General features: G+C 42.7%; 2 protein-coding genes across 2 annotated transcripts in view; one reads left to right on the top strand and one right to left on the bottom strand.

Annotated features, from left to right (window-relative positions):
* The window catches only part of LOC114636728 (cytochrome P450 4B1), a 19,796-nt gene extending 16,904 nt beyond the window's left edge, over window positions 1-2,892 (top strand). Inside the window, exons 10-12 of the mRNA XM_028784819.1 lie at window positions 826-890; window positions 994-1,076; window positions 1,456-2,892. Of these exons, the coding sequence (XP_028640652.1) occupies window positions 826-890; window positions 994-1,076; window positions 1,456-1,639 (332 nt within the window). The 3' untranslated portion in view covers window positions 1,640-2,892. The remainder of the gene's footprint in view (window positions 1-825; window positions 891-993; window positions 1,077-1,455) is intronic.
* A 1,020-nt stretch (window positions 2,893-3,912) lies between these two features.
* LOC114636762 (cytochrome P450 4A10) lies at window positions 3,913-24,497 on the bottom strand. Its single transcript, XM_028784864.1, has 13 exons — window positions 24,268-24,497; window positions 22,979-23,123; window positions 22,313-22,357; window positions 21,801-21,928; window positions 18,601-18,725; window positions 18,091-18,245; window positions 17,562-17,668; window positions 17,284-17,474; window positions 17,051-17,184; window positions 14,605-14,669; window positions 14,390-14,466; window positions 4,919-5,092; window positions 3,913-4,434 (listed from the first exon to the last, which is right to left on the bottom strand). The coding sequence occupies exons 1-12, from the start codon at window positions 24,454-24,456 to the stop codon at window positions 4,924-4,926; spliced, it is 1,530 nt and encodes a 509-aa protein (XP_028640697.1). The 5' UTR covers window positions 24,457-24,497; the 3' UTR covers window positions 3,913-4,434; window positions 4,919-4,923.
* Between the last annotated feature and the right edge of the window lie 618 nt (window positions 24,498-25,115).

Genomic DNA, 25,115 nt, shown 5'->3' on the forward strand with positions numbered 1-25,115 from the left:
TTTTTTTTTTTTTTTTCCAAAATAATCCAACATGAATTATTCCTTTGAAGGAGTGATTGTGAAAGTTGGGTTTGCTTTTGAGTTCCATTGACCATTAGTGCGATAGGACCTAGGCATGGCTAATTGCTGGGCACACTTGCTACATTGTTCTCAGTGAACCAGTTCTTTAGCCTGAAATTTTCCTCTTTTTCTTTTTTTTTTCCTGTTTAAAACTATATCAAATCATTCTACTGTGGCACTATTGTAGCCTGAACAACTCCAGGGAGATGATTCACACAGACGATGACACAATGCATGTACATGTCCAGTTTTGTGTTGTGGCTTCATAAAAGTGTTCAGACCTGAGCCTGGCATATTGTGAGCATCAAATGAATGGTATCTCTTATTATTAACAGTACAATAACTTCCTGAGAGCTTGTGAACTGAAATCCAACAGGCTATAAAAAGTAGCTCCTGCTTATCCAGCTTTGTGGTAGGATGGGTTCACAGTTCTTTGTTTTAATTCCACAGATATCTGGGTTAGACACTCTTCTCTGTACTGGGATATTGGAACTTTGTGGTAGGATGGGTTCACAGTTCTTTGTTTTAATTCCACAGATATCTGGGTTAGACTCTTCTCTGTACTGGGATATTGGAACTGCTGCTGCTGCTGCTGATTATTATTATTAAAGTGCTTTGACTGAGACCAAGAGTTCAGTGTCACTGACAGTGAACTGGCAGAGGCTGATGTCCCAGATAGGGGGACATTAGGGGATTCAGGCCTAATGTGGAGGTGGCCTGGCTGCCTCATGATCCCTTGTTATCAGGCCTCTTTTCTGATTACAGGTAGCCTGATCTCTCTGCACATCTATGCCCTCCATAGGAACAGTGCTGTGTGGCCTGACCCAGAGGTACTGCATCTCTGGGCCTGGAGGTCAGACAGGGTGTGGGCTGTGGGGTTACCCTCTGCCAGGATTTGGTGAGTACTTAAGAAAGCTCTATCTATCTCCTTAGGTCTTTGATCCACTGCGCTTTTCTCCTGAGAATACAACAGGACGGCATCCCTTTGCCTACATGCCTTTTTCTGCAGGGCCCAGGTAGGGAAAGAAAAAACATTCCCAGGCCCTCACGACTGGGGAAGAAAAGTGAAGACCATCAGTGTGGGAGGCATCATCTTGGAGTGCTCTGTGACAAGGGGGGCCCTTTTGCCTATTTTTTCCTGTTCCTGGGAAGTGGGTGGGGCAGGTGTTTTCGTTCTGTGAGAGACTGCGAGCCAAAGCTTCCAGTGTAAAGCTACCCAGCGGGGCCCTTTACCATGCCCCTGAGATTTGTGTTTTTTAAGCCCACATCAACGAATCAGCCAGCCATTACGTGTCCCAAACTAGTTATTGTATTTTTGTGGGCCTCTAAGAACACTAGGCTCTGTCACTCTGGTTAGCCGAACAGCTTGATGCTTCTTTGTGCTGTTTGCTGCAGGAATTGCATTGGGCAGCAGTTTGCCATGAACGAGATGAAGGTCGTCACAGCCCTTTGTTTGCTGCGCTTTGAATTCTCTCCGGATCCCTCAAAGATGCCCATTAAGATCCCCCAGCTGATCTTGCGCTCCAAAAATGGCATCCACCTCCACCTGAAGCCACTGGGCTCTGGGTCTGGAAAGTAGGTCTTCAGAGAACAAGGCCGTGGCAGCACAGGCTATGGCTTTTTCTGGGACGTTGCTCTCCTAGATTGAATATGGAGTCATTGTGGATCCCTGCCTGTGGGAGGCTTTGGAGGTGATAGCACGGACATTGACAGTCTCCTGGAAGACATCCGCTTGTAAAGGTGTGCGGAATGACTGTACACCTGGGCTCTAGAGCTCATTCCTTCACTCCACAAACATCTGCTGAACATTTGGCTGCCTTGAGAAACTTCATTTATTTCTCATAACTACATTTATTTAACTGTCTCAGTGTGTATTTGGAATATAATAGACATAAGGAAAATTGCCTAAACTAAATCTGTACAAAATAAGTAGTACTTTAAAAAGCAAAATCTAACCATCAAAGTTAAAGAATAGGAAAGATGTTTTTACTGGCATGATGTCTTTCTTGGGATGTCTCTATGGTACTTCGTGGTGTTGGTGTTTCACAGACATATAGGACTCTGGGCAGCCACAGTATCTCTAGGGAAGGTAGTAGAGTAACATTAAAGGAGGATTTCCTGGGAGAAAGGAAACTCTTTTCTATTAGGTGAAGATGCAAAGGACTTTTTGGGTGGGGCCTACATGTGATTTAGAGGTCCTGTCCTGGCAATCCCTGCAGCAGCTTTTTGATGGCTATGGGTACCTATATCTCTAGGGGTCAAGGTCTAAGGTCACTACACTCGGAGGATCAAATCTTGGAATTATCCCCATATGGAAGGAAGGGCACTAGGAGTTAGGATCAGAGATAGGAGCCAGTAATTCCAGCCTTGGGACTTGGTAAAGACACTAGGCCAATGGTTCTCAACCAGTAGTTGAATGACTTTCACAGGGGTCACCAACAATAATCAGAAAATGCAGATTTTACCTTATGATTCATTGCAGTAGCAAAATTACACTTATGAAGTAGCAATGAATTAATTTTATGGTTGGGGGATCACGACAACATGAGTAACTATATTAAAAGGCCAAAGCACTAGGAAGGTTGAGACCCACTGCTCTAGGGCATCTTGGGAAATGTGCCATATACCTTTCCCACTACCAGTTTTTTCCTTCTTGGAAGAAGGCCACAGCTTGGAAGATCTGCCTCAAGACACTTGCTAACTCCTAAAGCCCTCCCTAGAAGCTGGGATGTAAGGGCCCCATTATAGTGTGTCTATTAGCTACAAGACTTAATGTAACTAACTCCCCCTTTTTACCTAGCACACAAATAAACTGTTCTCTGAACAAATGTAGTATGATTTCAACAGTTATCACCTGGATGCTGATTCTCCAGTCATAACCATCATGTGTCTCTGGGTGGTACCTGATTCTAAACTGTATCATCTTCAGCACCTTGGCACTCAGGTAGTATAGACAGGATGGAGGTACCCACTCTCTGATAGGAGGAAGCTGTAACTGAATTTTAATATTAAGGGAAGGAACCTGAGGAAATTGAGCTGAGGCTTCCTGACTCTGAGGTCTTTTGATCAAGACATCGGTCATTAATATCAGCTCTTCATGAGTGTTTGAATAAACTCAAGAACTCTGATGTGTGTAAGTGTGTATGCGCACATGGTGTGTGTGTGTGTGTGTGTGTGTGTTTATTAGGGCCTCCTGGGGAAAGAGTGGACACTGGAACTGGTGGCCATCACAGATGATCACTGCTTCATCTTTATGACTTTTCAAATGCAGCATGAGGCTCTATTGGTCTTGGGCATGCACATGTGTGGGTGAAATGTGTTATGGGTGTGTAGTGTCTCTTTGTGTGTACTGTGGAACAGGAATGTGCATGACAGTGAACTGAGCTAAAGTCTTGCTCATTGCTTCCAGGCTGTAGAACCACTTTCTGGTTACATGTTCACCCCATTTGGAATCCTATGGTTAGACCTTGGCTGGTCACCCAGGGTTCTGGGCTCTTACTTGCCTGTGTTCTCTCAACATGGCTACCATGAAACTTTCTGCGTTGCTTGAACATTCTGCACATGACAATTTGGGCTCTTGCTCCTGCCTTGGCTCTCCCCTTGGTCAGGTGCTGACTATCCAGTCTGTCCTCTCTTGCCTTCTTAAGAATCAGCCTGCACTAGCCCAGCACACTGGTAGGTTATGAGAATAGGAAGGAGTCCTGATTGCTGTCAGTGGCTCCACAAGAAGCCCACTTCAGGAAGCAGAACATGGTATGTCAGGGAAGGCAGAGAACTTATCATGGATCCTGATCCAGGTGCAGTTTCAAGCAACATGGGAACCTGTGTTCAGAGCCAGCAAGAGAAGACAAATGCTGTGAACGGCACTGGGAAGTTTATTGCAGAAAGGAGGGAAGATGGAGAAACTTGTGTGAGGGGCGTCAGGTAGAGAGAGACTATGCAGGAGAAATTTAGATGAAAGCACCAGGTAACAGTCATGTGAAAATGATACTAGACTGAATAATGGCTTCACAACGATATTCAGGTCTTGAATTTTGGAGTCCATGGAACATATTGAGTTATTCCTCATAATTCAAAAGGAACTTACTAGGTTAGAGCGAGTAAGGCATATTGAGATGGAAAAATTATCTTGGAGTTTTTTAGTGGTCTTGATGATGTCATAAGTGCATTTGTAAAAGGGAAGGAAATTAGAAGAGAGAGGATGGGGAGGATGCTGGCTTTAAAGCAGGGGAGTAGTCCAGTGCCAAGGAATGATGATCTATCCTGAATAGAGGAGGAGAGGACTTTCTGGAACACTCTTCTGAAGAAGGTTGGTCACACCAACAACTTAGCTTTCTGCCAGTGAAACTCATTTCAGACTTCGGAGATCCACAACTGTAAGATAATAACTTTCCATTATTTTCGAACACCAAGGGTGTGACAGTTGATTATTGGTGAAATGAAGACGTCATGTAGGGAAAAAGAAGATGTTAGGAAGTGAAGAGGCAAGGAGGGAAGGTTGGAGGACAGAGGAGGTACAGGATCAGGTGCACAGTCATATGTGGGTAGCAGGAGATGGAAAGGCAAATGGGGAATCTAGAGGAAGGTAACAGGGAGGGAAGGAGGGAGGGAGGGAGGGAGGGAGAGACAGAAGGAGAGAGAGACAGAGAGAGACAGAGACAGAGAGACACACAGAGATACAGAGAGAGAGAGAGAGAGAGAGAGGAGAGACTAGAGAGAGGAGAGACTAGGAGCTAGGAGGCCAGGGAGCAAATAGGTAGGAAGAAAGATGAGCAGACAGGAAGCAAGATGGTGACAGGAAGAGATGATAGAGGACAAGATGTCAGGCAGCATGTTCATGGTCTGTCCTTGTCCTTACCAGAGTCAGTGGAGCTTCTTGAGACGTAGGTAGATCCCATTCTTGGACTTCAACACAAGTCTTGGAATGGGGATTGGGATCCTGGTGGGATCTGGCAGCAACTCAAAGCGGAGCAGGGTCAGGGCCACGGCCACCTTCAGCTCATTCATGGCAAACTGTTTCCCAATGCAGTTCCTGGGTCAGAAAGGGACAATAAAACTCATTAGCCTCTCACGTGTTTTAAGAGTTGACCCTTGAAACAGCCCAGAACAACAGTCAGAGCCTACTGTCACAGGTTCAGTCTAACATTTGTGATCACAGGTCATACCTACTTTCATCCCAGGTCTTGGTTCTCCTGACTTTTTGACATAGCCTCAACATTTTTCAAGGCCACTTTGACCTTAGTTCTTTTAGAGGTATGAAATCTGTTAGGCTAGTATTTTAAGGACTAGAGGTCAAACTTGGGAATTATTTAATAAGTTAATCATTGCTTAGTTTACTCCATTCAGAGAGATGTAGCACTTAGCTTCCACAGAGTGGAATCAGGTATCAGTAGAAAAGTTTCTACAGGAAGACTGTCTTGAGGATTCTCAAGTGGCTGCCCCATCTGCCTCCTACTTAGGGTGCCCCACCTCCTTAATCCATCAGCATCTGTAGCATTCTAACTCTACTTCAGAAATGTCCACGATTCTTTCTTCAGTTTTCTTTCCTGGACTACTTTGGTCTCCCTAACCCTCCCTCCACACTGACACTCTATACCTCCACCAGGTAGGACTGTGTTCAGTGCCTAGCTGCCTCTTCAGGTTCCATATCCCCAGTGTAGTGAGTCACAGCTAAGGTCACCCTCACTGATTCTTGAGCTCTTCCCTTATCCTAGGTCTCTGTATCATCCTGGAGATGCTCCCCGCATCTCTCCATCCCTGTCAGTTGCAAATTTCCATTCATTTTTTATGGCCATCTAGCCATCTCTCCTGTCCTTTCCCACACCTGATCCTAAACCCCCTTCCCTTCTCCTCTCTCCCCCTCCCACTTCCCTCTCTCCATCTGCCTCTTATGATTATTTTATTCCCCCCTCTAAGTAAAATCAAACTCCCTCACTTAGGCCTTCCTTCTTGTTTAGCTTAGCTATTGCCTGTATGTGAGATATGTTCTACTAGCTGGGCTGCCTTGTCCAGCCTCTGTAGGAGAGGAAGTGCCTAGTTTCACAAAGACTTGAAGTGGTAGAGTGTAGAGGATACAGAGGGGGTCCCCTGCCTGCTCAGAGAAGTGTGAAGGGTGAAGAATTGTGGGAGGAGGTGACTGGAAGGGAGGGATATGTAATGTGAATAAGGAAAAAAATATTAAACAAAACAACAAATGCCTAGCTGCAGCTATACCCTCTACTGGCTGCTACCCTCACCTCTTTTCTGTCCATCCCATTTCCTACTTAAGATCAAACTGTTGAGATGTTTGGACATGTCCCCCCCACCAACCTGGGCTTCATATTCCCAAAGCTCAGGTCAATGAGCGGCTGGCTCTTATTTATTCAATGACTGTCCCTGTTCCTCCTAGGCACCACCAGTGCCATATTCAAGGGCATGCCACAATCAGGGCATGGGATGATGCCAGGAACATGGAATATTCTGCAAATTGCTAAGTGGGCAAGAGAAAGAATGGAGGAAGAATATGTTTTAATTACAGATATATTTGTCTTTATAGATGACAGTTTTGAACTCTTAGAGGCAGGAATAGGATAGTATTATTATTTCTATGTTTTTATATAGCATAGCACCTGACACACAGTGGCTTAAAATTTATTTTACAGTTATAATAATTATTTTCCTTGGTTCTTAAAATTTAATTCATTTGAATTTAAGGAATGAAAAAAATAGAATGAAATACAATAAAAATTAAAAAAAATTCTGGCCAAAGCAAGTCGTGGGAGCCTGTGCCTGAATCCTAGTACTTGGGAAGTAGAGGTGGAGGGTCCATGAGCTCCAGACAAGCCTGAGACTCTGTCTTAGAAAGCACCACCAGCAACATGGCTCATTCCAACTTAAGCTGAATTACCCAGTACTCTCCTGGCTTCTAGTGGCAGTGACATGACTTTCCGTGAGTGGGACTGGAGAATTCAATTCACCAAGTGTGTGTACATAGCCTGTGTCTGGAAGAACAACTTACTTATAGCCTGTTCTGTGAAAGCTGATTTGCCACTTCATGAATTCATGAAATAAAAGCTCAGAAAACCCTTCTTCTATAGCACCTTTTAAGGGTTACAGTGACTTAGGTCCCAAGGGACAATTTTCCTAGAAGCCATCAGAAAGTCTTTGTCTAGTTCAGTAGTTGTTTCTAGAGTGTCTTTTATTTAACTCACAAGAAACCTTAAAAAATGCTATGTTATATGTAAACAGAGGGTTTACTTAAAAGCAGATTACTCTGCTTTTTAATGTCTTTTGTCTGAAGTTAGGCTACATAGCCTCTAAGTGTAAATTTGAGGAATATACATCATCTATCAAGCTTTGGTCATTGGGCAATTGCAAGAGAGATGTGAGCATCAACACCGATTCAAAAACTATATTGGGAAAGAGTACAAAGGTGGAATCAGTGTATCCTGGTAGAGACCTTGCCTCAAATGACCCACTGTAACACTTCAAGTATCTCATTGGACAGCAGTACATGGCAGACATACAAGCAAATTAATTACTTGCATAGTGATTCCAGAATAGAGAACTACCCAGGAATGGTGATGTGTCAGGGCGTGAAAGACTTGCTCTTTAAGAGACCTAAAATTCAACAAGCTGGACACCCGAAATTAAAATCATGTGAAAAAAATCAGTGTAAAGTCCTGCACTTAAAGAGAGGGAAATACCTTCGGCCTCTGCCTGGTCCCTTGGACTGGAGCAGACACAGAGTCGGTCTGCTCCTGTCCTGTGGAGAAACTGAATCCTGAGTCATCCAGGAGCCACTGCACTCAGAGCAGCTGGTAAGAACTCCATCTCACTCCCTAAGCCCCAGAAATACATCTGGGAGCCAGGGACATCTAGGGCACAGCAGCTACCCAAACCCTGCCCCTCCGGAATTCCACTTCCCTTCGGCCCCTGCCTGGTCCCTGGGACTGGAGCAGACACAGAGTAGGTCTGCTCCTGTCCTGTGGAGAAACTGAATCCTGAGTCATCTAGGAGCCACTACACTCAGAGCAGCTGAAACTGAATTCTGAGTCATCAGGGACCCACTGCACTCAGAGCAGCTGGAGCCACTGCACTCAGAGCAGCTGAAACTGAATCCTGAGTCATCGAGAACCCACTGCACTCAGAGCAGCCGAGGAGCCACTGCACTCAGAACAGAAGGATTACCAGATCCAAGAGGTGGCCTGAGTCCCAGGAGTTCTTCCACCCGGGAGATTAGGGGCATAAGACCACAGAGACCTCTGGACTCCGAGGAGCTCTGCAATAAGCAAGATAACTGGAAATACAGATTCCAATCTTACACAGAGAGGGCAGGTACCACTAGAGTTACCCAGATGGCGAAAGGCAAGCGCAAGAACACAAGCAACAGAAACCAAAGTTTCTTGGCATCATCAGTGCCCAGTTCTCCCAATATAGCAAGCCCTGAACACCCCTTCACACCTGAAAAGCAGGATTCAGAATTAAAATCACTTCTCATGATGATGATAGAGGATTATAAGAAGGAATTAAGTAACTCCCTTAAAGAAATACAGGAGAGTACAAGTAAACAGATAGAAGCCCTTAAAGAGGAATCACAGAAATCCCTTAAAGAAATGCAAGAAAACACAAAGAAGGAATTAAACAAAAACATTCAGGATCTGAAACTGGAAATAGAAACAATAAAGAAAGTTCAAAGGGAGACAACCATGGAGATAGGAAACCTAAGAAAGAGATCAGGAGTCACAGACGCAAGCATCACCAACCGAATACAAGAGATAGAAGAGAGAATCTCAAATGCAGAAGATACGGTGGAAAATATTGACACAGTTGTCAAAGGAAATGAAAAAAGCAAAAAACTCCTAACTCAAAACATCCAGGAAATCCAGGACACAATGAGAAGACCAAACCTAAGGATAATAGGTATAGATGAGAATGAAGATTCCCAACTTAAAGGGACAGTAAATATCTTCAACAAAATCATTGAGGAAAATTTCCCTAACCTAAAGAACAAGATGCCCATAAACATACAAGAAGCCTACAGAACACCAAATAGACTAGACCAGAAAAGAAATACCTCCCGTCACATAATAATCAAAACATCAGATGCACAAAACAAAGAAAAAATACTAAAAGCAGTAAGGGAAAAAGGTCAAGTAACATATAAAGGCAGACCTATAAGAATTACACCAGACTTCTCACCAGAGAGTATAAAAGCCAGAAGAGCCTGGACGGACATCATACAGACCCTAAGAGAACACAATTGCCAGCCCAGATTACTATACCCAGCAAAACTCTCAATCAATATAGATGGTGAAACCAAGATATTCCATGACGAAACCAAATTTGCACAATATCTTCCCACAAACCCAGCACTTCAAAGGATAATGGATGGAAAACGCCAACACAAGGAGGGAAACTACAAACTAGAAAAAGCAAGGAAGTAATCTTCCAACAACCCCAAAAGAAGATAACTATACAAACATAACTTTACCTCTAATAACAAAAATAACAGGAATCCACAATCATTTTTCCTTAATATCTCTTAACATCAATGGTCTCAATTCCCCAATAAAAAGACGCAGACTAGCAGACTGGATACACAAACAAGACCCAGAATTTTGCTGCATACAAGAAACACACCTCAGTGACAAAGACAGACACTACCTCAGAATAAAAGGGTGGAAAACAATTTTCCAAGCCAATGGTCCCAAGAAACAAGCTGGAGTAGCCATTCTAATATCAAATAAAATCGACTTCCATCCAAAATTAATCAAAAAAGATAAGGAAGGACACTTCATACTCATCAAAGGAAAAAGCTACCAAGGTGAACTCTCAATTCTGAACATCTATGCCCCAAATGCAAGGGCACCTACATACATAAAAGAAACTTTACTAAAGCTCAAAACACACATTACACCTCACACAATAATAGTGGGGGATTTCAACACCCCACTCTCAGCAATAGACAGATCATGGAAACAGAAACTAAACCGAGACACTTTGACATTAACAGAAGTTATGAACCGAATGGACTTAACAGACATCTATAGAACATTTCATCCTAAAACAAAAGAATATACCTTTTTCTCAGCACCTCATGGTACCTTCTCCAAAATAGACCATATAATTGGTCACAAAACAAGCCTCTACAGATACAAAAAGATTGAAATAATCCCTTGCCTCTTATCAGATCACCATGGAATAAGACTGGTCTTTAATAATGACAAAACCAATGGAAAACCCATGTGCACATGGAAACTGAACAACTCTCTACTCAATGATGACTTGGTCAAGGAAGAAATAAAGAAAGAAATTAAAGACTTTTTAGATTTCAATGAAAATGAGGACACATCATACCAAAACTTGTGGGACTCCATGAAGGCAGTGCTAAGAGGAAAACTCATAGCTCTAAGTGCCTACAAAAAGAAACTGGAAAGAGCACACACTAACAAGTTGACTGCACAACTAAAAGCCCTAGAACAAAAAGAAGCAAATACACCCAGGAGGAGTAGAAGGCAGGAAATAATCAAACTCAGGGCTGAAATCAACCAAATAGAAACTGAAAGAACAATACAAAATATCAATAAAACCAGGAGTTGGTTCTTTGAGAAAATCAACAAGATAGATAAACCGTTAGCCAGATTAACCAGAGGGCACAGAGAGAGTATCCAAATTAATAAAATCAGAACTGAAAAGGGAGACATAACAACAGAAATGGAAGAAATTAAAAAAATCATCAGATCCTACTACAAAGGCCTATACTCAACAAAACTGGAAAACCTGGATGAAATGGACAATTTCCTAGACAGATACCAGGTACCAAAATTAAACCAGGAGCAGATAAACCATCTAAATAGTCCCATAACCCCTCAGGAAATAGCAGCAGTCATTAAAAGTCTCCCCACTAAAAAAAGCCCAGGACCAGATGGTTTTAGTGCTGAATTCTATCAGACCTTCAAGGAAGACCTAATACCAATTCTCTTCAAACTATTCCACAAAATAGAGACAGAAGGAACACTACCCAATTCGTTCTATGAAGCTACAATTACACTCATTCCCAAACCCCACAAGGACCCAACAAAGAAAGAGAACTTCAGACCAATCTCCCTTATGAACATCGATGCAAAAATACTCAATAAAATTCTAGCAAACCGAATCCAAGACCACATCAAAACAATCATCCATCATGATCAAGTAGGTTTTATCCCAGGAATGCAGGGATGGTTCAATATTCGGAAATCCATCAATGTAATCCACTATATAAACAAACTTAAAGAAAAAAACCACATGATCATCTCACTAGATGCTGAGAAAGCATTTGACAAAATTCAACATCCCTTCATGATAAAAGTCTTGGAAAGATCAGGAATTCAAGGCCCCTACCTAAACATAGTAAAAGCAATTTACAGCAAACCAGTAGCCAACATCAAGCTAAATGGAGAGAAACTTGAAGCAATCCCACTAAGATCAGGGACTAGACAAGGCTGCCCACTCTCCCCCTACCTATTCAATATAGTACTGGAAGTCTTAGCCAGAGCAATTAGACAACAAAAAGAAGTCAAAGGGATACAAATAGGAAAGGAAGAAGTCAAAATATCGCTATTTGCAGATGATATGATAGTATACTTAAGTGACCCCCAAACTTCCACCAGAGAACTCCTAAACCTGATAAACAACTTCAGCAAAGTGGCTGGTTATAAAATCAACTCAAACAAATCAGTAGCCTTCCTCTACATGAAAGATAAACAGACTGAAAAAGAAATTAGGGAAATGACACCCTTCACAATAGTTGCAAATAATATAAAATACCTTGGTGTGAATCTAACCAAGCAAGTGAAAGACCTGTATGACAAGAACTTCAAGTCTCTGAAGAAAGAAATTGAAGAAGATCTCAGAAGATGGAAAGATCTCCCATGCTCATGGATTGGCAGGATTAATATAATAAAAATGGCCATCTTGCCAAAAGCAATCTACAGATTCAATGCAATCCCCATTAAAATCCCAACTCAATTCTTCACAGAGTTAGAAAAGGAAATTCTCAAATTCATATGGAATAACAAAAAACCTAGGATAGCGAAAACTATTCTCAACAATAAAAGAACTTCGGGAGGAATCACCATCCCTGACCTCAAGCTGTACTACAGAGCAATAGTGATAAAAACTACCTGGTATTGGTACAGAGACAGGCAGGAAGATCAATGGAATAGAATTGAAGACCCAGAAATGAACCCACACTCCTATGGTCACTTGATCTTTGACAAAGGAGCTAAAACTGTCCAGTGGAAAAAGGACAGCATTTTCAACAAATGGTGCTGGTTCAACTGGAAGACAACATGTAGAAGAATGAAAATTGATCCATTCTTATCTCCTTGTACAAAGCTCAAGTCTATGTGGATAAAGGACCTCCACATAAAACCAGATACACTGAAACTAATAGAAGAGAAGTTGGGGAAAAGCCTCGAATACTTGGGCACAGGGGAAAAGTTCCTGAACAGAACTCCAATGGCATATGCTCTAAGATCGAGAATTGACAAATGGGACTTCATAAAATTGCAAAGTTTCTGTAAGGCAAAGGACACTGTCAATAGGACAAAACGACAACCAACAAATTGGGAAAAGATCTTTACCAATCCTTCATCTGATAGAGGGCTAATATCCAATATATACAAAGAACTCAAGAAATTAGACTCCAGGCAACCAAATTACCCTATTAAAAAATGGGGTATAGAGCTTAACAAAGAATTTTCAACAGAAGAAACTCGAATGGCGGAGAAGCACCTAAAGAAATGCTCGGCATCCTTAGTCGTCAGGGAAATGCAAATCAAAACAACCCTGAGATTCCATCTCACACCAGTCAGAATGGCTAAGATTAAAAACTCAGGTGATAGTAGATGCTGGCGAGGGTGTGGAGAAAGAGGAACACTCCTCCATTGTTGGTGGGACTGCAAGATGGTGCAACCACTTTGGAAATCAGTGTGGCGGTTCCTCAGAAAATTGGACATAGCATTACCCGAGGATCCAGCTATACCACTCCTAGGCATATACCCAGAAGGTGCTCGAACATATAATAAGGACATATGCTCAACTATGTTCATAGCAGCCTTATTTATAATAGCCAGGAGCTGGAAAGAACCCAGATGTCCTTCAACTGAGGAATGGATTCAAAAAATGTGGTATATTTACACAATGGAGTATTACTCAGCTATTAAAAACAATGAATTTGAGAGGTTCCTAGGTAAATGGATGGAACTAGAAATTATCATACTGAGTGAGGTAAGCCAATCACAAAAGAACACACATGGTATTCACTCACTGATTATTGGATATTAGCCTAGAACCTTGAAATGCCCAAGATGCAACTCACAGGCCACATGAAGTCCATAAAGAAGGAAGACCAAGTGAGGGTGATTCGGTCCTTCTTAGAAGGAGCAACAAAATACTCAAGGGAGCAAATATGGAGACAAAGCGAGGGACAAAAACTGAAGGAGGGGCCGTCTGAAGACCTTTCCACCTGAGTATCCATCCCATGTGCAGTCACCAAAGGTAGATGCTGATGTGGAAGTCAGGAAGTGCATGCTGATAAGAGCCTGATATGGATGTCTCCTCAGAGGTCTTCAAGAGTCTGACATATTCAGAGGCAGATGCTCACAACTAGCCATTGAAGTGATCATGGGGTTCTCAATGGAGGAGTTAGAGTGAAGACTGAAGGAGCTGAAAGGATTTGTGGCCCCATGAGGAGAGCAACAATACCAACCAACCACAGCTCCCAGGGTCTAAACCACCAGCCTGGGAGCACTTATGGAGGGATCCAGGGCCTTAGCTGAATATATAAGAGTGGAGGGCCCTGCTGGGCACAGGTGGAAGATGAGATCCTTGACCTCATGAAGGCTGGATGCCCCAGGGGGTGGGAGTTTTGAGGGTGGGGAGGTGGGAGTGGGGGGGTAGATAGAGGTTACATCCACAAAGAAGAAGGAGGAGGTGTGAGGGGATAGGGGGTTCCTGGGTGGGTGGGGGATGGGGTAAGGGGACAACATATGAAATGTAAATAAAACATCCAATAAAAAAATTAAAAAAAAAAAAAAAAGAGAGGGAAATATCAGAACACATGCAAGTACATGACATCCACTGACATAAAAATTTGTTTGGCCAATGGGTCCACGTTTTCATGGTGTATCCTGAAATGCTACCCTCCTTTTGTGCACAGACACATCCTCAAGTAGCTCCTCCCCCTTCCATAGCCACCAATCAGGATATACCTGGAGATGTCATATATGCAGGAGGACAAAAACAAGGTATGCTGCAAATATTCTCCACAGAATATTCCATCATCATACACAGGATGTCTCACCTAGCTCCTCCTGAGAAGGGCAGGAATGAGTGGCTGTGTCGGGGAGAGTCTGGTGCAAACCTGAAAGGGTCAAACACCTGCAGGGAAACAGCACCTCAGTCAGGACAGGTAGAGGTCAATTGCAACCCACAAGGGGACAATATGCTCAGAGGTGGGAACAATAGGAGGTATTGGTCTTGAGACCAACTCCTCTGCCCTCCTTGGTGGCCTCTTACCTCTGGGTTTGGCCACACCTTCGGGTTGTGGTGGAGACCATAAATGGAGAGTGTGACCTGGATACCTGTGAGGCAGATAGGAATATAAGAGAAGATGGGTTACACTCAGGGTGACTCCTTGGTTCCTGGGACAGCAGGGGATGATATGCCTGCACAAGAAGTTTGGGTGCTAAGATCATCAATTTCAGCACATATGCATGACCTGGAAAAGAACTTGAGGCACAAGTGAGGAGTGTTAAATGGAGTTAAAGAGAGAGAAGCAAGAAAGATGAACCTGAGTTTTGGGAATAGAATTAGAACTTAAATTTGATGAAGGATTTCACTAAAGATGTATATTAAGTCCCAGAGTGAGTTGATTTATTCTGTAGTTTTCAAGTGAGTTACTGAAGTTTCAGAGAGGGATTACATGTCACCAAAGCAGGATGTGGCAGCCCTAGGGTTTTGACATAATGAGCTGTGATACAAAGGTTGCTTTCCTGACATTGCAGGGGTCTTGGATCTGCTGCTCAGTTCATTGTTGCCATCCACCCGAGTGCTTCTCAGAGACTGGACCACATATGACTCACTGCATGGAATTCATTGACCTCTTTCACTTGCTTTGTCTCATAAAAGAAACACATCTCCCTAGCCCCTGTCTGATTCTTTATCTATCCTATACATCCCAGTGAATAGTATTTGAGAGATAAAGTCATAACATATTCAAAGGTTTCTTTGTGAAGAATTTTCACACACACAGAAACAGAGTGTATGTGCTTACATATACAGATATATGTATTACAGCTTATATATATTTAATATATATATAACCTGTAAAGAAAAGAAGCTTATTTAGCTCACAGATTTGGAGCTGAAAGTTCGAACAGCCCCCTCCCCTTGGCCGCATCCGATCATGGTGAGGACAGGTGTATATCTCTTAGCAGTCTCTCTCCTTCTCTTTCTAAAGCCACTATATAGAACAACGTGAGGCCAACTCTAATCTAATCTATCCACTACTTGGTGGCTCTACCTCTAAACAACATAGTCAAGCAAAGTTTATCTATCTCAGGTTGGGGTAAGTAGCTCAGTCCTAGAGCACATGCTTAGCAAACAGAAGGCCTTTTGTACAATTTGCAGCTCCACCAAGATTAACATAAATTAACATAAACTTTCACCTTCCCAACCCCACTAACGTGTGACTCTGGGAATTACATAGCTGTTATAGTTTGGCAAGGAACAAATATCAAGCCACAGCAAAAAGGTCAGCAGAAAACAGCTGTGGGGCTCCACTTCTAACACATGCTAGAGACAAAGAAGTCAGTCATCAGGGAGTGAGGAAGCTCTGCTCATTATTTCCTTCACAGACATCCAGACAGACAAATTGAAGATTCCAAGGATTCCAAAAAACTCATTCCAATTTGTTTAAATTTGCCTTATTTGCTCTTTTTATTTGAATCTTCTCTCTCTCTCTCTCTCTCTCTCTCTCTCTCTCTCTCTCTCTCTCTGTTCTGTGCATGTATAATGTAAAATTATTAGTGAAATAAGCTTTAACTCCCCCCATTCACTATTTGGGTTAAGAATTAGGGCTGCTAGTTGGGCATCAGGTCATTTTCTCTGTGTTTGATGACATAAGTAAGTTGTGTCTTCAGCAATAGAGTCTGACCATCAGGTTATGGAGAGTAACCAATAATTTGAACTTGGCAAGAGTCTAGAGTCACATTGTATTTGCTGATCTGTATATAAATAGTAGTTATTTATAAAAAATCTACATATTATAATCAAATGTGGAGGATGATAAAAAGATGTGATTATTGGGGATTGAGAGAAAGACCTAAGCTTGATCTGCAGAACCTGTATAAAAAAAGCTGTGTGTGGTGGCACATGCTTCTTTTCCCACTGCTGGTGAGGTAGGGACAGGCAGGTTCCTACCACTCACTGGCCAGCCTAGCCTAATAGGTGAGTTACAGGTCAGTGCAAGGCTCTTGGACAGTGCCTGTGGAATGATAACTAACTTTGACCTCTGGTTCACACTTGTATATACAAACATATGCCTGTGTTTCCAGCCCCAACATGAAAACCCACATGTGACAGTGAGGACATCTGAAGAATAAGTGTGGCTATGAATTATATGGTGTTGGCCTCTGGAATTGAGTCTGGAGTATAAAAACTGAAGAATGTCACTGTTCCCAAACTAGAATGGATGCGTCATGATGAGACCATAGATTCCAAAGAAGAAGGAACGTTAGCTGATAAAAGAAGAGATGCTTGCCATGTTATTCATGCAAAGCAGCAGAACTGGAGATCATTGAACTTGACAGGAGGTCATTTAAGCTTATTATTGTACTTTATGAGTAAGAAGCATTTACTTGCTGAAAAGGAAACAGGCACTGAGAGGGATTCAGAACTGTTGAAGGACACTGACTACTGGTCATTCATTATCTCTGGAATGAAAGAACTGGGAAATTCATACCTTTTGGTAAAGAGCGTCCATCAGGGAAGGTGACAGATGTGTTGAGTTCTCTAACGATGACTGGGACAGGTGGGTAGAGTCTTAGGGCCTCCTTGATGCACATGGTGGTGTAGGGAATCTGGTCCAGGTGATCCCTGAAATAAAGTCCATACTGAAGGTCAGATAGACTGGAGGAGACCAGGGCCTCCTCCCTACCCAAAGAATAAGGGCATTTCTACTTCTTGAACTCTTACCAGGTGATGGAGGATCCATCCCCCAGGAGGCTCTGAACTTCCTCTCTGCATCTCTGTTGGTGCTCAGGGTGTGTGGCCAGAGCATAGAAGATCCAGGAGACTCCACTGGCTGTGGTGTCATGGCCCTCAAACATGAATGTGTCCACCTCAGCACGTAGGTCCTTGTCAGACATGCTGTCCCCATTCTCCATCTAGGGAAGTAACAGGCATCATCAGAGGTATGCTTGTTCCTTGTGTGTTCCCAGGCAGACTCTCAGGCCTCTACTGTACATACTCACTCTGGCAAATAAGAGGATGTCCAGAAAATCCAAACGTCTCTTCTTCTTGATCTTTTCCAGCTCTCCCTCATCCTTCAGCTGATCCTTTCTCTGTTTGATCACTCCATCTATTCCAGAACATCAATTATCACACAGACTTCAGAGCTACAGTAGCCCCATGTAGCTCCATATGTCTCCTATCCTGAAGCTATGTGCTCTATATAGGTAAGTGAGTAAGGAGTGTGCAGTGTTAGAAGACTGGTGTCATCTGATGCATGTCAGACCTCTCTCAGTACCATGGGCAATGGTAGCTTTGCTTGAGTTGTTGGGTCAGGTCTCACCACACATTACCAATATGATGACACTCACTCAACACTTGGCATTCTGACATTCCAACTCCCAACACTGACAGTGTAAAAGTATCTAGAATGTATGTGACCCAGGTCCTGTAGGGGAGTGCACTGAAGGGTGTGGATCTGCCTCAGAAGTCATCAATAGCCCCTTTGAGCTGATCCTAGGAAATGAGGGAGACAGAAGGTAAAAACAGAACCTGTGTGATCATGGGCAAGTTGACAAGCTTGGTTGGACAAGCGGCCATTGGAAGAAAGATTGTAGATGGTATCATTCTGATGAAAGATATTCCTCACACGGGAGTGAAATAGGTTATTCAAGTCCCCAATGGCCTGTATGTAGGTCTTGTAGTTTCTGAAGAAGAAGATACAGAACAGATTAGACTGTAGAGAGGTCTGACCCACAGATAGAACGGATTCTGGGAGATTTCTATATGGGAGGAATAGACAACGTTGAGGCACATACTAACTCTGTCTTATAACCCTTGTAATTTTCAAGTTGATAGAAGGTGGCATGATTGTCTAGGCATCCACCTTAGCTAGGAATCAGTGGTCTATGGTTGGGGTAGAATGGGATTGGGTCAGGGATTGACCTGGGACTGGGGTAAGATTCTTTATTGAGTACCCAAGATGTCCCACATGCACCACAGATAAGTCAATATCAGTTGGTAAGACAAAGGCCCTGATGAAGTTCAAGGGTTGTCACTCACCTATCCACCTGGACACTACCCTTGTGGCTGAAGGCACACTTCATGACGGTGTCTAGGGTCATTAAGGAGATGTGTTGAAAGATCTCTATAGAGGAGTCCTGACCAGCCAGCCGTTCCCATTTGTCCTGCAGTGGGAGAGGAACATTGACTTAATTTCCCCAGAAGACATGTGCTCAAAGGACTGAATTTTTTCCCTATATTTTAAGATACTGTGTTCTAAGTCCTTCAATTTAGATAACAGATATTTTACAGATTGTAAAACAAATCTTTGTGAAAGGAGACTTATATTCTTGTAAATTACTTCAAAATTAAATATAGAAACTCATAAGAAAGGAAACAAGTTTCACATATTTATAGTTAGTTAAGATGTTTTATCTGATATGCAATGCTGTTTTAGGGGATAAAAAAAGATATCAGTGTTTGGAGAGCTGAACTTAACCTGAGATAATGGTAGGACTTCTATGTATAGAGAATAAAAACCCCAAGTAGACAGGATGACATTTCTAATGGGGGTCCCCATTGACTAATTACTATGTATTCATCAAAAACTTGCTGATAACAGTTGATTAATTCTGGTGTTTGAATGAAAATAGCACCCATAGGCCCATAGGGAGTGGCACTATTAGGAGGTATGGAGTTGTTGGCGTAGATGTGGCCTTATTGGAGGAAGTGGCCACTAGGGGACAAGCTTTGAGGTCTCAGATGCTCAAGCTATGCCCAGTGTTTCACTCTTTTCCTGCTGCTTTTTCATGTAGAACTCTCAGCTATCTCTCTAGCATCATGTATGTCTGTGTGTCACCACACTTCCCATGATGACAATGGATTAAAACTCTAAACTGTAAGCTGACCCTAATTTTCCTTTATAAGAGTTTCTGTGGTCGTGGTGTCTAATGTGACCCTAATTAAAGACAGAAGTTGGTACCAGGAGTGGGATATTGCTGTGATAGACCTGACCATGCTTTGGAGTAGTATGAACTTTGGAACTTTGGGTTATAAAAGCAGTTGAATGCTTTAAGTAGGGCTTAATGGGCCATATGAGTAGAAGGACAGTGGTGCTGAGGGCAATTTGAATTTGAATCTGAAACCTGGCTCAAGAGTTTTCAGAGGAGAAGAATTTTAGTATGTAGCCTAGGGACTGTTCTTGTGATATTTCAGCAAAGAATGTGGCTGCTTTTTTGCCCTTGTTCAAAAAGTCTGCCTGAGGCTAAAATGAAGAGTTTTGAATTAATTGCATTGGCAGAGGATATCTTAGCATAGCCTAGTGTGGATTCTGTTGTATGGTTATTAGTACTCACTCTTATGCAGATCTATAATGAAAAGGAGTAAACTGAGCAAGAAAAAAATACAAAATGTATACTCTGAGGAGAAAGGAGGCACCAGGAAGTAGAATGTAGCTAAGACCTCTGTTGAAGGAGCTAAACAGATTAAAGAAAAGCTTGATGCTAAGTGGGATAAAGAGAGTGGTGACCTCAGAACAAGATCTCATCCAGATAAACTTCTAATTTGTGAAAAGAAATTAAAGAAAAGTAAAAAAGAATTAAAGAAGAGCCTAGGACCAGGCCTAGTGGTGTACACCTTTGATCCAAGCACTCAGAAGGCAGTGGTTGGTAGATCTCTAAGTTTGATACCAGCCTGGTATACAGATTGAGTTTTAGGACAGCCAAGCAAGGAAACCACCAAAACCAGCTGGTGAAGACGTAACTGAATGAAAAGGTCTGTGTCCAAGCCTAGCAACCATCAGAACTTAGCAGCTTTGGCCACACAGTTCTGGCTTTAGAGTCGAAAAGGAAAGGGTTATGGAATTTTCCTCCATGACTAAGGAAAGCTGCCGAGGCCAGGCATATGTCATGGGTATCCTTGCATAGAGGCTTAAAGAGGCTATTGTGTGAAGCTGGGAAGATGAAGCCTCAATTGCTTTGGAACCCCAAAATGTTGGAGATTCTATGGGCTATTTGCTGAGTAGAGCTGTTAACAGGGAGTTGAACCAGCCGACAAAGCTGAAAAAAAGTTGGAGATCTGAAGAGCACACTGACATAAGACATTAAGATGCAGCATTTGGAGTTTGCCAGCTTGTTTTCAGTCTTGCCCTGGTTCAGTATTTCTTCATCATGCTGCCTTTTCTCTCCTTTGGAATTGTAAGGTGTATCCTGTACATGTCAGGAGAATGTGATCTGCTTTTTTATTTTGATTTTACAGGGGATTAGAGTTAAGAGATTGCATGAGTCTCTTAACTTTGAACTTTGGAGTTTTGGACTTTGGACTATAGGGACTTTTGAAGTTGGACTGAATGTATTTCTGCATTAGAATATGGCTACAAGCCTATGGGGGTCAGGGAGTGGAATGTGGTTGGTGGTTTGAATGAAATGGCTCCCAAAGATCCATTAGGAGGTGTGGCCTTGTTAGAATATGTGTGTCTTTGTTGGAGGAAGTGGTCATTGGAGGTGGGCTTTGAGAACTCAGATGCTCAAGGCACATCTAGTGTCTCATTCTCTTCCTGCTGCCTTTGGATCAGAATGTAGAATTCTCAGCTACCTCTCCAGCACACCATGTATGCCTATGTTCTAACATGCTTCCCACTATGATGACAATGGACTAAACCTCTGAACTGTAGGCTAGCTCCAAGTCAACTAAAATATTCATAATCCAGAATCCTGTTGAAAGGTGCTGGTATGGAAGATTTGGCTATGACAATGTGGATCTGGAGCCCATCTTCCTGATAAGTCACTCATGTCTATGCAGATGCACTGAAACCCAAGCAAAACCTCAACTAAGTGTCATCCCGAGAAGTCTCTTTGAAGTTGAAGATTTGAAGAGGGGGAAAAGTATCCTGATGCTCTTTGGACAATGAGCAAGTGTGGCTGTATCTTTGTACCTGGAATATTTCTGTTCAAACTATATTTGAAGAATCTGTATTCATAGTAGAATACATATGTGAAGCTTGTTGATGTACACATTGAGTAGGTGAAGAGAGAGATTGAGAGAGATAAAGAGAGAGGAGATTATAAGCAGTAAGAAGAGAAGGAAGAAGAAGATGATGAAGAAGATGAAGAAGAAGAGAAAGAGGAAGAGGAAGAAGAAGAGGAAGAAGAAGAAGCCGCGCCCAGGCAGCTGTGGCAGTAGTAGTAGTAGCAGAAGAAGTAGCTGATGTAGAAAGGACAGCAGAGGTGAGGGGAGTAGAGATTAAAATCAAATGAACTCACTAGCATCAATCGAATGGAGTCGGCCATGTTTTTCACATAGGGTTTCAGAATGTCATAGTGAAAGGCTGGGGTTAGCATCCGCCGGTGCTGGAACCATGGTTGTCCATTCAGCAAGAGCAAACCATACCCTGGGCCAGAGAGAGGTGTGTACATATGTGGGATCAAATCAGAGAGACCATTAGATAATTGGGGAAGGAACTATGAAGTGGAACTGTTAGAGACAACTCTCAAGAATGGTACAGTCCAGAACATGAATTTCCCAGCTAGTGGTACCGGGATACATGCTGTGATTATGACAGCCATGAGATAAAAATAGCAAAAACATTAGAGGGAGGCAGATCAAACTGATGTTCAGATGGGACTGTTTGGAGAAGTGAAGGGTCAGAAGTAGAGCTTTGAGGATAGAACATGACAGTGATAGTCTGTCACATTTTGTTCTGTGTGAACCAGAGAAACAACATTTGGAAAATCAAATTAGAAGTAGACCACATTCCAAATTTAGACATACATACCAATCCAAGGAGCTAGCAATCTGTAGGCACCATGAGCCTTTGGATCTGAAAGGGAAACAATGACTTAACAAGAAAAGGGATAAATAAGGTAGCCCCAAGGCAACTGTGGTCGAAGCCATGGGTTTCTATGATATTTTAAGTGCTGTCTGTTGGCAAACTGTCTAATGTCACTGTGCATTTTCTCATAATCCCTTTGAGCTCTGTCCTAACAGTCAGGCCTAAGAAGGTAGGATTCATATACTAGTAGCTGGACTCCTCCGTAGCTGAGAGGCTGAGTTGGTGAGAAACAGCTCATGCAATCAAAGTCAAAGAATAGAACAAATGTGACGTGTGTGTGTGTGTGTATGTGTGTGTGTGTGTGTGTGTGTGTGTTGTGGTGTGTTTGTGGTGGCTTAGTTATCCTATGAGTCTAGGCATGTAACAATTAGAGATTTGAAACCTGGAACAATTAACAAGACTTACCATCTTAATTTGATTAAATAACAAAGAAAGATAAAGACATTAGTCTAAGGAATTTGAATTTTCAGTACTGAGTGTTGTTAGCCATGTGCTGGGTTGTAGCCTGGAAGAATGATGGAGTGTGTAGGGCCACAATCTTCTGGAGTCTGACAGGGCAAGTACCAAAAGGAAGGTGCTTATCTCTTCACAGTGGCATGTCACGCTCACCTGATCGTCCCAGAATCACCTTCATGTAATCAGGGTCATAGACAATTAAGTAGGCTTTGCTCCCCCAGAACCATCGAGGAAAGGCACTTGGGAAGCTCTCTATGCATGCCATCATATTCTGTAGTTCTTGGTCGCCGTAGAACTGCTGTTGAGGGAGAAAGATAAGGTAGTGGGGCTCTTGTTTAGTTTTTGGACTGGAGACAAGGGCAGAGCAAGCACAGGAACATAGTTTTCAATTTCTCTATAGCTGCCATAAAGGTGGGACAGTTTGATGGACTATCTGTGCTACCATTCATAGCTTTGCTATGTGGGGGCTGGTCCTGAGCTGGATTTGAGAGTCTGTTGGATGGAACTATGTTCCTATGAGGAGCCACAGGCTCAGATCCTCAGATCTGTACACTCAACACTGCATATCCACGTCTTCCTAAGAGCATCTATTATACAATCCTTTGTTGAATGGCTTTCCATGTATCCTCCTAATTGGCTCTGAACTTTATTTTCTGGGGTGACAGTCCAATGGGTTGGTACTGTTCCTTTCCAGTCTACAGGATGCTATACTGTCTACTTTCTGGGTAGTTTCAATACACCTGTGTCTGGCTCTTGAGCTGAACTTTGTGGGACAAGAAAGTGATGGTGTGCTTGAATCCATGTAGCTTACAGTGCAGGGTGTGTGGAAGGAGAAAGGAGAGCTAAATGACCTGTGGAAATTCTAACATTAAGTGTTCTCATATGAGGACCCTATCCAACCTTTTCCTTTAATGTGCCATGACTTTAGGATTTCAATTTGTAATTCACCCAGCCTGAAAATTCTGTTAGTCTGGGGCAGCCACTCACTCATCCCAGCAGTGTGAACCCTTCCTGTGCCTGATAGCTTCTAAGATGTGTATCATTGCTACACCAAGAACCTGTGGAGGCAAGGTTCTCTCTGATGTCTCATTCCCAGGCAAGCCCTGAGCTTGGGAAAGAATAGCCGCAAATGACTAGGAAAGGGATTACTTAAAAGTTGTTTGAGAACAGCAGAGATATTAAAGGTACTCAGCCAGAAGAGGAGGAGACTAGGTAGGACCAGACAAGGCTTTCAAAGTTTGAGACTATCAGTACAGAGTTGAGCAACAGCCAGACAGTTTGAATAACCCTGTTGTTAGGATGACATGCCTCAGGCTGAGCTGGACATCTCACAAGGCACTTGGACTCTTTATATATCAGGCTTTGCCCTCTGAATTTGGTGACTGGTCTCTGAGACACCCATCCTCCCTGCTCTCCCACCCATCCTTCCGTTTCCTTCAAACCTTATGTCCAAAGAACCAGTGAAAGGGAGGTGATGGGAACTGCTGGAAAGCCTTGAGTAGCCATTGCCTGTGCAGGTAGAACTGGACCGCTTTGACCAGCAGCAGAAGCAGACCAAGCACAGAGGCCACTTGGAGGAAGCCAGAGATGCTGCCTGGGAATCGACTGGAGCTCTGAGCAGAGACACTCATGGTGCAGCCACTCCTCAGTTGCAGTCCTCACTCTGACTAATCCTTTCTTCCTCCTGCCTAAATCCTGTAAGGATTGCCCGCCTACCTGTGGGAGGGAGAAGGGTGAGGCCGACCAATCTTGATCTCAAAGTTCATTTGTTAAATAACAGGAATGATTTACCTTGGGAATCAGAGACATGATTTTTTTTTTTTCAGCTGCCAGTGGCTAATGGCCAGACCTGCATCCACTTTTCTCTCTTTGTGCTAGTCAAGAACATTGACTTGTTTGCCTTTTATTTTCCTTTTCACTGTATTTGTTGTATACACTGGTGGGACAGTATGACATTTCAACACCCGAGTACTTGCACATATAAGTTAAGCAGAATAATTATAATTTCCTTAAATACTTTCCACTTATTTTTAATCTTTTCTTGCAAATTTTTATTTAATTATTAAAAATCAAACAAGTTGTCATATAAAATAAATATCTTGTTAAAGTTGTTTGTGGTGTGGGGGCCCTCACACAGTGGCTCTTTCCCAAGCTTCATTGCTTAAGTCTGTGGTCTTATTTGTTGCTCTTGGGAGGTCCTTGTGTTTCCATGGCAGACCCAGCACCTATATTGTTTCTTTTGAATGGTCCATGCCAAATGGATGTTGAGTGGTTGCTTCTTCAGACTGGA

Source organism: Grammomys surdaster, unplaced genomic scaffold (assembly GCF_004785775.1).
Source record: "Grammomys surdaster isolate TR1022 unplaced genomic scaffold, NIH_TR_1.0 100, whole genome shotgun sequence".
NCBI lineage: Eukaryota > Metazoa > Chordata > Mammalia > Rodentia > Muridae > Grammomys > Grammomys surdaster.